The following is a 13,780-nucleotide window of genomic DNA, read 5'->3' as shown; positions in this document are numbered from 1 at the left end:
TAAAAAAAATTGCATTACCTTCTTTAGGAAACTAAGATAAAAATGAGGTAAAAATATAATTTAGTTACCACAAATGTTAGTACATATATTATTTGAGGAAATCTGAATCAATATTATTTTTCCTTTACAATATGATTTTATTTCTGTGTATTGTTAATGATATAATACATCGTAGGTACGAATGTTAATTAAAAAAATAATAAATGGTAAATAGACTTACATTAGAAGTTCATTTATCATAATTGTACTCAATTCGAACTGTGTTGCATTTGACTGACTCAGTTATGCTCGGGTTTTTACTAAAATTAGTCTTGGGTCAGTCATTCAGGTTTGGTTAACTTTGGTAGATCGATCTACATACAAGTACACAACTATAATCATTGACGTTGTACATCACCCTTTGGAAAAGAGGGCACTGGAGTTCTGGAAATTTCTTCTCAATAGTTGTTGATGCAGCCTGGAAAAGGAAGAAGAAAACTAAGCAGAGGGAGTGGGAAGCAGCAATAGCATGGGCAGAGGACATAAAACAACCTGATATATGTAATGGGGCTAAGAGGATCTTCGCACAAGATGCACACCAAGCTAAATGTTATGCAATCTTGGAAGACATAAAAATGGCAGGTAGCATTTCAAGGAATGAAATTGTAATGACAGACTGTAAGACTGCAGTGGAAGCTATACAACAATCTCAACGTGCAAATACAACGATCATCCCGATTATTACAGACATAAGAAGAGAAGCAAACAAGCTAGATTATTTCATATGCATAAAAGTTAGTAGAGAGGTTGTAAGTAAGGCCCATAATCTTGCTCAGCAAGAGAGAAGGGGCCTTAGTTCCTAGTTTTGTTTGCTATAGCCGTCAAAAAAAAAATCATTAACTTTGTATTGTAATATGCAAATTTATTTCATTTGAATATTTTTCTAAACAACTTTGAATTTATATTTTCCATATATCCTTTTTATTTTCAGATTTTCTAATATCACAAGTTTTTTTATTTAGTTACTATTGAAATAATAAATTATTTTAATAGTAACCATGTGTTACACGGGCCCTAAACTAATTACATCAATGTGATTAAAATTAGTCACTAGCTAAATTATTATGTTAAAAAATTGTACATCTTTGTTAGCGTTATTATATTTCCTTCCCTTTGAAGCTAAGTTAACATGTATATATAGTAAACCTAGCTTGAACACAACATCCATGATCCACCTCTGTGTGACTTCAAGCACAAGCCACCAATTAAAATTGTGTGATGCGACTGATCGATAATAAGAATCTCGATACAATTCCAAAGGAAAAGAAATAAAGAATCAATCTATGAATCTATGAATGTACAGCTCCAAAACTTATCTTGAAATTAAAACAACTAAATGGACTTTGACACATCACTTAGTTTAGACACAACTATTTATGCATGAATAAAATACGTGCTTGAGAATTATGTTCCTAAAGTATGTGTGCCGAAATCAATTTTTTGTGTGCCAAAATCATTTTCCTTGTGTAATAAACAAAATAAAATATTCTTCCTTTCATACTCATTCTTAATACTTGCGTCATTTTAACTTACATGCCTATTACTCCCTCTGTTTCGAAATATTTGAACCGGTTTGACTGGCACAGATTTTAATACAAAGTAATTGACTTATTATTAAATAGATGATAGTTGATAGTGGGGTATTTTTTTAATATAGATACTGTATGTGTCAACTTTTAAAGGGGGTAAGGGGTGGGGTGCATCCGTGCATGAGACCACAAAACAACATATGAAGAGAGTAGTTGATATAATATTAATAAAAGTTTACCATTTATAGAAACGGTGCAAGTAATCCAGGACGGTTTTATAAGGAAAACGGTACAAGTATTACGGGACAGAGGGAGTAATAAAATATTGTCATAAATAAAATAAAGTAAAAAAGAGTGAACCTTATGAAAACACCTCAAAATGAAAATTGAGTAGAACTTAATTAGAAAAACGAAGGAAGTATATATTTAGGGTGTGTTATCTTCAACTTATAAGGCCTGAACTTATCTAAACTTAACTTATCTGAACTTATAGGACCTATTTTTAACTTATAAGAACTTATAGGACCTTATATGACTTTATTTAACTTATAGGATCTTATAAGACCTTATAGGACCTCATTAAACCTTATTAAACTTTATTTAAAGTTTATTATATTATTACTAAACTTTTGACCATTTAGAATATTGATAATAATTATCCAAAATGTATAAAATTCAAGTACGAATTTGACCGGTTTGTAAAAAATTATTTGTGATTAATTATTTAATAAACCTCTTTATACTCCACAATAGAACTTTAACACGGACGAAAAACAACTATTTGATACTCCCTACTAGTATTTCATAACTCACAAGTGTAGGAAAATAAAGTAATATTTTTTTGAAGGAAAGATCGGGCGTTCAAGGAAGTAAATTAAATCAAGCTCCACCAAAGTTTGAATACTTTGGGGGAAGGACTTCGATCATACATACTGTTATGGACCGTCCATTGATTTGCATGTACACGTCATTTTAAGTGTTCATTAACCTTTTTCCTTATAATTATATTAATAAGTAATAATAACATATTAATTAATACTTACATATCACTGATAATTATTAACTTCAATTAATAATCATAAATTAGTTTAATATAATACCATAAATATGTTTTATTTAATATAACAAAACAAATAATGATAATATTACATATTTTATTTAAGACCTTAAGAGATTTTATACGACCTTATTAGAACTTATAGGTCCTTATTGGAACTTATAAGACCTTATAGGAACTTATAGGCCCTTATTAGAGCTTATAGGACCTTATTTAACTTATACTCCGTAATAACTTATAGGAACTTATCTAAACTTATAAGACATGAAAATAAGGTTTTATAAGTTGAAGAGAACAAGACTTTTATTTATGGTATAGTTTTAGATTCTATTTGGGTTGTAAATCTTTGTAAATTCCAAACGGGACAAACAATCAGAGAGGGAGGGAGTACTTCGTGTACTATATTGGAAACAATTGTTGTAAAATGTTTACATTGAAATTAACTCAACGACAACACATAGACTGAAATTAACTCAGAGAATAGATAGAGGGTGTTTGGTTAATTATGAGAGATTTGAGGGGAAAAAGCTTTGAGTTGAATTAGAGGTTTGTTTTTTTCAAAAAACTAATTGGTAGTGTTTAGTTAGCAGAGGTTTAGAAGAGAGTTTTGGGGTGGAAAAGCTAATTCTCAAAAAGCTCAATATAGGAGATTTTTGAAATTAGAGGTTTGAGAAAGTGAATGTAAAATTACTATTTGTCCTAATATTGGCCCTGTTTGGCAATGGCTTTTTGCTGGCTTTTTGGTTGGCTTTTGGCTGTTGGCTTTTTAATTTGATCAAACAGCCAAAAAAATATGTTTGGTAACTGGCTTTTTAGCTTGCTGAAAAGCCAGCTTTTCCCCCAAAAATTTAAAGCTAGTGTTACTAGCTTTATGGAGTTGGCTTTTGGCTTTTCACTATCTAAATTACTCTTTTATCCTTGTTTTTTTACTAATTAACCATTTAATACTCCAATTAATAATTAACAATTAATAATTAATAATGATTAATTATTAATTAAATAATTAATTATTACTATAATTATTAATTAAAATAATATTCTATTAATACTATTGCATAAAGTAATTTATTTTTAATTTATATTTTATTTATTTGTTATTACATTTTACTCCGTACATAATACAAAGTATGTAATAAAAAATGAATAAAAGACATTAAATATCCTTAAATGTTATTTTACATAGCTACAGGCAACAGCCAACAACTGATTTTACCAAACATATTTGTAACCAATCCATAGTCAAACAACCAACAAAAGCTGCCAACTTGAACAGCCAGTCAAACCAGCCAAGTAAAACAGCCTACAGCCAACAACCAACAGCCAATTGTCAAACAGGGCCAGTGCCTAAAATTACAACACCTAACAACCTTAGAATTACATATTTCATTTACCCCATTTACTACTCGTTACTTGTTGTAATAAAATTTATATTAGTATGTTGAAGTACTTAAAACTATTGCAATCATATTGCAATCATACATGTAATATCATTGCTAACATTTCTCTATTTGCACATCAATAATTTATGTATTTAAAATTTTAAACTAAGAATAATGATTTTTAAAAATTGTTTTATTTTTTGATTTTTTAAAAGGGAAAATAATTTTATTTTTTTATTTTTTATTCTACTTATTTAGAATACAAAGAGAATATATATAATTAACACAATAAACTAATATGAAACAAGGTATCCAACAACAAAATATCCTTAATGGTCATTTCACATATTAAACCGTTAACAACTAACAACTAATTTACCAAACACTTTTACACAAACATCTAATTCAACCAGTTAGTCAAACCAACTAATAAAAACAGCCAACAGATAACTGCTATTCAAAGCAGCTAACAACTTAACTAATAGCTCCTAACCAAACAAGACCATAGACAGAAATTCTCAATGGTACCATCGAGAATTTCCCTTTTATTTTTATTTTCAAAATTAACAATAGTAATAAGAGTATATTGATTGCAATACAAAAACGGACGTTTAATCAACCATGCATTAATACTTTATATTGTATGTTGATATCAATCAATCGTTAATTAAAATATCTCAATCAATTATCTTTGCTTTCAAACGTTAACATCCAAGAAAGGAAGCAAATCAAACGATATCATAATGTTAAACAACAAAAAAAATCCATACAATCAAAGCAAACAGGAAGAGTATTAGATCGAATCAAATAATAATACTCCTTTCGATTCTTATCTTTAAGTTCCTAACTAACATAACTTGTTCTATATATATATATATGGTATATATCAGATTTTGCAAACTATATTATTACTCTATCAAATTAAAATTATTGTTACGATTTGCGAGTTGTGACATCAATCATTTAAACAATAAAAATGGTGTTTTTGAGGGGGTTTTGGCTTGTTTCCATGGTTGTTGTGTTACTTATTGCAATGTTATCAGGCTTGAGGGCAGATAATAATAACAGTTGTGACATATTTGAAGGGAGTTGGGTATTAGATCCTACTTACCCCTTGTATGATTCATCTGTATGTCCATTCTTGAGGACACAGTTTGATTGCCAGAAGAATGGTAGGCCTGATAAATTCTATCTTGGCTATCGATGGCAACCTAAAGGGTGCAATCTTGACAGGTAAGTAACTCAATTTTAATTTTTGTTATTTTTTCATGGGGTTAATTGAGATTTTAATTCACATAATTAGAATAATTATGTTAAAGATGCATTACCGGAAATTGATTTTGGCACATTAATATATGAGTGGAGTATTATAAACCGTGCTCTCACAGTGAGTGTGCAATATTAACTTTTTTATATGCAAATCAACTTATGTTCGTTAAAACCTTGTTTGAAATGTTTTTTTTTGTGTTAACACCCGGTTCTCCCTTAGGGATAATCCGGATTCGGGGCGAGTTTTGGGTGGTTAGGTTCCAGTCCCCTCCCAATTGTTGTTGCGGGGGATCGAACACGGGTTCTTCCTACCAAGTTCAGCCTCAATCACCACTGAACCAACAAGCAATTGGTTTGTTTGAAATGTTGGTATCTAATAAAAGTTAGAGGTTAAGGTTATTGTTTGGTGCACATTCGTTGGTAGGTAAACTATACACAACACATAACAAAAGCTTCATATGCTTTCTTTTTATTCCTTACTTTATTTTCTTAAATAATTAATGACAAATAAACATCATACTTTTTTTTATTGTTTCTCTGAGGTGCATGCATAAGTTAAGAGTTGTGCAATAATTATGAATCTTCCCAAAAAGGCAATATAGGCAACGTATAAGTTTTTAAAGGAAACAAATAATTATTATAATAATAACAATAATAGTAATAATAGTAATAGTAATAATAATAACAATAATAATAATATTAATAATATTAATAAAAAAAATAAATAAAAAAAAAAAATAATAATAATAATAATAATATAATAATAATAATAATAATAATAAAGGCCGTTGCTTCCCCTCAAGACCTTGCCTCTTGGATCCTTTTGCTCTTTTTGGCCGACTCCAGATCTAGGAGCTATGATCCTGCTTTTTTTCCCACCTAATATTTGCCCGCCCCTTGGATGGAGTCAAGCTTCTTGGTAGCCCGGTCAGCTTGAATGCTGACTTCTTCAGTCGCTTGATAGAGGACAAGGTCTCCCAAATCGTGGGTTTGATGGAGGCCGTTGTTGGCCTTAATGATCCTCAATCGGGGCTCCTCCTTCTTTGAAGTTGTGTGGATGTCAGTCGATTGTACTTCTCTCTTTGGACTTGTCCCCTCGCATATGCTCGATTTTGCTCCTCTTACATTTGGAAATGTCTTAAGAAAGGTTCTTCAGGAGTTTATTGTGGATGGGGTTGCTGCCTTTGGTGATTGGCAGTGTCATTGTGTCGCTCTGCCTTTTCGATTTGGTGACATCGGGGTCTATACCGCGCAAGATGCTTTCGAATATGCGTTTGTTGTCTCGCGTCTGCAGTCTCTTGGTCTCCAGAATAGATTGCTTCTCCATTGTGGTGCCTTTGATTTGGGTCTTGCATGTGATTTAGCTTTGAACAACTTTCGGGATTTGCGCCACTTCGATCTTCTTGATCTCCGTCGTGTTGTACCAGCACACCCCCCCCCCCCCCCCCTCAACCCGTTTATGAAAAAGTTGGCTACAATGTACTTGGATATGGTAGAGAAGAAGATTTGAGCCACTACAACCCAAGTGCTAGAGAAAATTCTATACTCATTAGCGACCGAGTGACACACTCTTTGGACTTCTTGAGGACTCTTCCAATTGTGGGGTTAGGGCAGACGATGCACCCACGACAATTCAGGTGTGTTATGTGCTATTGCCTTGCGATTCCTATGTATCCTGCTGACTTTACTTGTCGTTGTTGCTCATCCAAAATCATAGATTGCTTTGGGGATCATAATGTGCACTGTGGCAATGATATTTGCCTTAACTTCTACCATAACTTAGTCCGGGATGTGCTGGGTGATATTTGTACATCGGTGTTTTTGTGCAAAAGGAGGTGCCTTTAGGATTTCTGTCCGGGGAAGGGAAAGATCTCCTACCTGCAGACCTTCTTGTCTATTCTTGGGACAAAGGATAAAATGTATGCTTGGATGTCACAAGTATCTCTCCCTTCACGGGGGCAGATGTTGATGCTTTTGTTCGTGGGGCTGTTGTATCTATTGTTGTTGCCAGGAAGAAGAAGAAGTATGTGCAACGATAATGGGTACAAATTTATTGATTTTTCCTTGGTGAACTGGGGAGTGATGCCCGGGAGCTTTTGTCTAGCGTCACGCGACTGCTCAGAGCAACACGGCCAATGCTAACATGCATTCAATCTTTTCTTTTTCATCGGTTGTGCTTTGCCTTGAATAAGGGTTTCGGGGCTCGATCAGTTAGTTGATAGGCTCCCATCCAACTTTGTGTAAACAGTTTATTATAATAATACTAATAATATATTATTATTAATAGTAATAATAATAATAACAAATACGGAGTAATAATAATAATAATAATAATAATAATAATAATAATAAGAAGAAGAAGAAGAAGAAGAAGAAGAATAATAATAATAATAATAATAGTTGTGGTGTGTCGGTTTCTTTCTGTTTGTCTCATTAGCCTTTTGCGATGGCACATTTAATTAAGGATTATGTCTTTGAAAAGGTAGTAGAATTAAATATATAAAAAGTTGAAATCGAGATATAATAACAAGATCTCACGTGCTATATGTTGCAGATTGGATGTAAATGAATTTTTGAGAAGGTTTAGAGGAAAGAAAATATTGTTTGTGGGAGATTCGCTAAGCTTAAATCAATGGCAATCTCTAACTTGCATGCTTCACGCGGGCAACCCAATGGCTAAATACACCTTAACGCAAGAACAACCCATCTATTCTTTCCGATTTCCAGTAAGTTACCCTCCCCATTCTCTATTTTGTAGCATTTCATTTATGGCACATTTATTTGTTTTGAAATAGTAAATTGTTTGGTACTATATCTATATCTATACTAATATATTAAAAGGCGTTGCGAAAAATGTTTATGTGACACGTAGAACTCTCCTGTTTACGCCACGTCATTCACTCACCAAGGTTATGGGATGTTGTTGCTAATTAAAAATCAATACAATAAGGTTCGAACACAAGACCTTAAGTTTGGAAAATAACTCTCATTACCATCTTAACCAACCTCTAATTGTTGTTTATCAATGCACGTTAATTTATAAATACATGTTAACATGAAGTCTAAAACAACTAAATTTCTATGTTACCTCTTACTTCGTATTTCTTATGGACTATATTGGAATAAAAATAATAATTAAAATTTTAGAAAAACCATGAATTAAACAATTAAAACATTAAGAAAATTACTTGGCATTATAAAGGTAATGTACATGGGTAATTGATGAACTTAATGAATCTTTTCACTTTTATGATCTACATGTATTTTAGTCAAGTATTGAGTTGAAAAAGAATTTCGAATTTTAATTATTCAAAGTAGCAACCGGGGCATCGTCCGGGCTACACACTAGTTATTAATTAAAAGGATGATTTTTGGATGACTACTAGCGTTAAATCCACATACAAATAAATCTTTATTGGATAAAATAGGAGCCCATGTCAAAATATGGGCCTACAACGGTAGACTTTTGTCAGCAGAGAAGTAGTTCACTCAATCTTATATTTTCGTCTTTTTTTTTTTAATTATGGACAATTAGTCCGCAATTTAAAAGGTGGACTATGGTGCACATAGAGCATGGTGCACCTTAAGAATACTAGTATATAATTCAAAGAACATCTGGTTACGAGAAAAGAACATGAGTAATTTTTTTATTTAGATTTTTAATAAATAGTAAAATAATATATTATTTTTATAACAACAAAGTGAAATATTATATCGCATGTTCTTTTACCGTAGTCTCATGTTCTTTTACTTATTCTGTTATTCACATATATTCTTTTGGTGTACCATGCTCTACGTGCACCACGGTCCATAGTCCACGGATTGCAATTAGTCCCCAGTTCACGTAGTCACACTAGTCGGTTGTTACATGCTATCTTATGTTGGGTGAGGTGAGACAAGGGAGGTATAGCTGCCAAAGATATCATGTGTAATGGTGGGTTGTTGAGGCAAGATGTGAACATAGTGGTGGTCATGCAATCATGGGTGGTACTTCCTCCGTTTCAAAATGTTTGTTACGTTTGGATTTTGGCACGTTTATTAACGTATAATTAAGATTCTTTTTTTTTAATTTTAAATGTTCTAGATACCATCATAAATCTGATTCCATCTTTCCAAATTCTGACATTTATTACTCTCTTTTAATATAGTGCAAATTTGCTTTCATCTTTTATTAAAAAAATATACCTCAATCCACTAATCATTTAAACAACCAATAAGATTGTTTTATTATCAAAATGTACCAATAATTAAAAATCGGATGGATTGCTAACTTGTCATAATGTGACTTTTGGTTGCATGAGATTTATTGAGTTGAAAAGTTGGACCAATTAGAAATAAAAGTTGGTTCAAAAAATAATAATAGTAACAAGTTTATAAATAGAAAGATTCTTTATGTAACAAACATTTTAAAACACTATTAAAAGAATACTTCGTATGTAACAAACATTTTGAAACGGAGGGAGTAATAAGGATGTTGAGGCCCTTGAGGGAATCCTTTTCCTCGATTAATTGAGACGTAATACAGTGGTAACGTACTGTTATATTTGTAATCTCAAATATCAATGAATAACTGATAACGCAACATGCATGTTAACACATGAATTTAATTAATAACGTTTTTAGGGCGTGTTCGGCGGTAGCGTTTGAGGTAGCGGGTAGCGTTTTGACCTAGTCAAGACGTTACTTGTAAAATTTGTAAGTGTTTGGTAAAGTAGCGATTTAGGTAGCGGTTAGCGATTGAGGTAGCGGTTGGGTAGCTTTTGTCAAACGTTAAAATTAGTAGCGTTTAAGGTAGCGGGTAGCGTTTGACAAATTTATAATAAAGTTTTAAATAATATTCTTGCTTTTAGTTTTATTTTTATAATATTAACCACTACTTTTACCGAACACTCATATTAGTTACCGCTACTTTGACAGCTAACCGTTACCCGCTACTATTCACCGCTACTCGCTGATCATTATTTAGTAAACATTTTTATATGTAGACGAGTAGTTTACTAAATATTTAATTTTGTTGTAATCATAGGAGTATGATCTGACAATTAATATGCAATGGCATCAATTCCTAGTCGACATAGATGTGGAAAAGATAGGCAGAGTTTTGAAGCTCGATTCTATTAAAGGTGGTGATGTATGGAAGGATTTCGACTTACTTGTCTTTGATAGTTGGCATTGGTGGTTTTATAAGCCTCCCCAGCAACCGTATGTCCTACTCTATTTATTTATTTATTTTACAAAAGTGATACGAAATACTTAGGGCGTATTCGGCGGTAGCGTTTGAGGTAGCGGGTAGCGCTTTGACCTAGTCAAGACGCTACTTGTAAAATTTGTAAGTGTTTGGTAAAGTAGCGATTTAGGTAGCGGTTAACGGTTGAGGTAGCGGTTGGGTAGCTTTTGTCAAACGTTAAAATTAGTAGCGGTTAAGGTAGCGGGTAGCGTTTGACAAATTTATAATAAAGTTTTAAATAATATTCTTGCTTTTACTTTTATTTTTATAATATCAACCGCTACTTTTACCGAACACTCATATTAGTTACCGCTACTTCGACAGCTAACGGTTACCCGCTACTATTCACCGCTACTCGCTACTTTAACCGATACCCGCTACTTAACCGCTAACCGCTACCCGCTACTGCTAATTTTGCCAAACATGGCCTTATTTATGTTAATTATGTACCTAAAATTTGGTAATAATTTGAATGAATTTTTTAGGTGGGATTTCATACAATTGGGAAATGAAACAATGAAAGATATGAATCGGATTGAGGCAGCCAAGATTGCACTTGGAACTTGGGCTAAATGGGTCGACTCTGAGGTTGATCATAACAGAACCAAAGTTTTTTATCAAGGCATCTCACCGTCTCACTATCAGTAAGATGAACTCTTTCTTATTTATCACCTTGAAAGTTATTTCGTATTTAGTATTTGATGAGTTCTAATAACTTTAGACAAGTTTAAATAAGCTTAAACAAGTGAGAATGAGGTAAATAGAACGCATTTATAATATATGGTTTCATACTTTCATCTGCTTCTTAATACTCCAAGTCTCCAATATAAGAGAAAAATTGGACCCCAAACTCGTTGATTTCATATTTTTCCAATCATTCTAAAATATATTAGTAAAGCAAGTTATGTAACACTACTTACCAGTATACTCCCTTCGTCCCGGAATACTCGATCCGGTTTGACCGGCACAGAATTTAAGGGACTTGAATTGACTTATTTAATTTAATAGGTAGTAGTTGATAGTGGGGTATTATTTTAATGTAATTAGTGGGAGGTGGGGTTGGGGGAGAGTAGGGGTTGAATTTTTAATTATTTTTTGTATGGAGTAAGGGGTACGTGGGTTAATAGGGGTGGAGTGAGAAATAATATAATATTGTTAGAATATTTCCATATTTAGAAACAGATCAAATATTAAGGGACGACCCGATAAGGAAAACATGTCAAATATTCCGGGACGGAGAGAGTAAATTACAAATTTCATTTGTCAGTTAATTACCAATGTAATACAGTAAGAAGTTACTAGGACATATTTTCTTCTTAAAATCCATAAATTACGTCCTAAATATAATTGTTTCCCATGGAAATGGCAGTGGAGTTGATTTTGGGAAACCAACAGCACAAGATTGCAAAAAGGAGACACAACCTATAATTGGGCCAAAAAGCCCAGCACCAGCAAGCCCAGGAGTGAATATAGTGAAGAAAATATTGGGCCAAATGAATAACCCGGCATTCTTTTTGGATATCTCATTAGCGTCCCAATTAAGACCCGATGCACATCCTCAGTATTATAGTAATCCACAGCATACTGGTGGAGATTGTACCCATTGGTGCCTTGGTGGTGTCCCTGATACTTGGAATTTGCTCCTTTATGCTTCTTTCTAGTCTTTTGTCCGCCGTTTCTACTCCCTCCGAATCTAAATGTTATTCCCGTTTTCTTTTTTAGTGTCCCAAAATAATTTTCCCATTTCTTTTATTTCCTTTTTAATCTCTTCTTTGTAATTTTAACTTTGTAATTCTATTGGTTTATCAATAAAAAACCTTGTAGTCTCATTGGTTGGTTTAAGTTTGGATGGATTAATGAGTTGACATTTTTATTCCTTAAATTCTATTGGTTCAACTATTTTGTTTTCTACCAATGATGTCTTGGCCTAGTGGTTAAGACTGAGGGTCTGTGTACAATAGGTCTCAGGTTCGAATCCCCCACCCCCATTTGTAATTTATATTGCCCTTGTGGCTCATTCGCACCAAAAAAAAAACTATTTTGTTTTCTTATGAAAATGGAATAAAAAAGCAACAATTTCCCATAAAACTACATTAATAATAGTTAATCTTATAATGTTTCTTTTTCCTTAATAACCGCGTAAAATGACAAATGGGAATAACATTTAGTTTCGGAGGGAGTATTTTTTTATGATTTTTTAGGTAAACAAATATTGAAAATTATCATTCTACATGGATTTTATCCGTCGAATTACACAACTATTGTATTATCTTGTTCAAAGAATAAATTAAATTTAGCATATTGTCTCCATGTTTTATGATCATACTCCGTTTATAATCTTGTTGTATTCCTCTCATCGAAAAATTATTATGTCGTTCTTAATTTAAACAATAAGTTTCATCAACATCAACATCAACATCAACATCAACATCAAATACTATTGTAGTATTGTGTATTGATTGGCTTGATATATATCTAACTCAGGCTCATAAATAATCACCTCTTATTTTTATCTGACCAATGTTTTTTAGTTGATACAATCATTACGTTAATTTTGACTTGCGGTGGAGTGTGGATCGACTATGGTCTTCATTGTCAATTTGTTAGTACTCTTTTTCCAAAATGTCAAATACAGTGATTTAAAGTAAGGCTATATGTTATTCGGCTTATTTGGTGTAAACTTATCTAAACTTATTTGATCTGAAATGAACTTATTTATGTGTGAAAATATATGAAAAACAACTTACTACGTATCTTTTATGAACGTATCTTAACCGCATTTATCTAAACTTAACTGAAGTTAAATGAACTTATTTTGTCTAAAACAAATCATAATAGTTTCAGACAAAATAAGGCGAACAGAACAGTGAAGAGAATGGTACATCATAGATAAATTTTATAATTGACATTTTGGAAAATTAGTATTTACAAATTGTGAAATGTCAATACTGGCTTATTAAGGAATACCTTCGTATTTTTTTAGCAGTTACATGTTGACCGGCACAAGTATTAAGGAAACATTATTATATTTGATATAATAATGATGCAAGTGGGTAGTTGACAATAAAGAAATATTTTTAAAAACAAATGGGGTGTAAAAGATAACAAAAAAGTGAATTATTTATGATTTAAGTGAATTCATAAGAAAGTAAAAAACAACAAACAATTGGGGGTGGGTGTAAAAGTTACAAAAATTGAAATTGTGACTCCTAAAAAATACGGCCAGAAATATTAATTATGAAACCTAAAATAATGCGGTTGGAAGTAGTAATTATGACTC

At 32.2% G+C, this 13,780-nt stretch overlaps 1 protein-coding gene across 1 annotated transcript; it reads left to right on the top strand.

Annotated features, from left to right (window-relative positions):
- The first annotated feature begins 4,766 nt into the window (after positions 1 to 4,766).
- Positions 4,767 to 12,329, top strand: LOC110782612 (protein trichome birefringence-like 41). Its single transcript, XM_021986778.2, has 5 exons — positions 4,767 to 5,237; positions 7,828 to 7,999; positions 10,300 to 10,475; positions 10,986 to 11,144; positions 11,870 to 12,329. Exons 1-5 carry the CDS (start codon positions 4,981 to 4,983, stop codon positions 12,159 to 12,161), a joined length of 1,056 nt encoding a protein of 351 aa, XP_021842470.1. The 5' UTR covers positions 4,767 to 4,980; the 3' UTR covers positions 12,162 to 12,329.
- The last annotated feature ends 1,451 nt before the right edge of the window (positions 12,330 to 13,780 follow it).

The sequence above is a fragment of the Spinacia oleracea genome, chromosome 4, assembly GCF_020520425.1.
Source record: "Spinacia oleracea cultivar Varoflay chromosome 4, BTI_SOV_V1, whole genome shotgun sequence".
Classification (NCBI taxonomy): Eukaryota; Viridiplantae; Streptophyta; class Magnoliopsida; order Caryophyllales; family Amaranthaceae; genus Spinacia; species Spinacia oleracea.
This window is presented reverse-complemented; position numbering and strand designations above follow the sequence as displayed.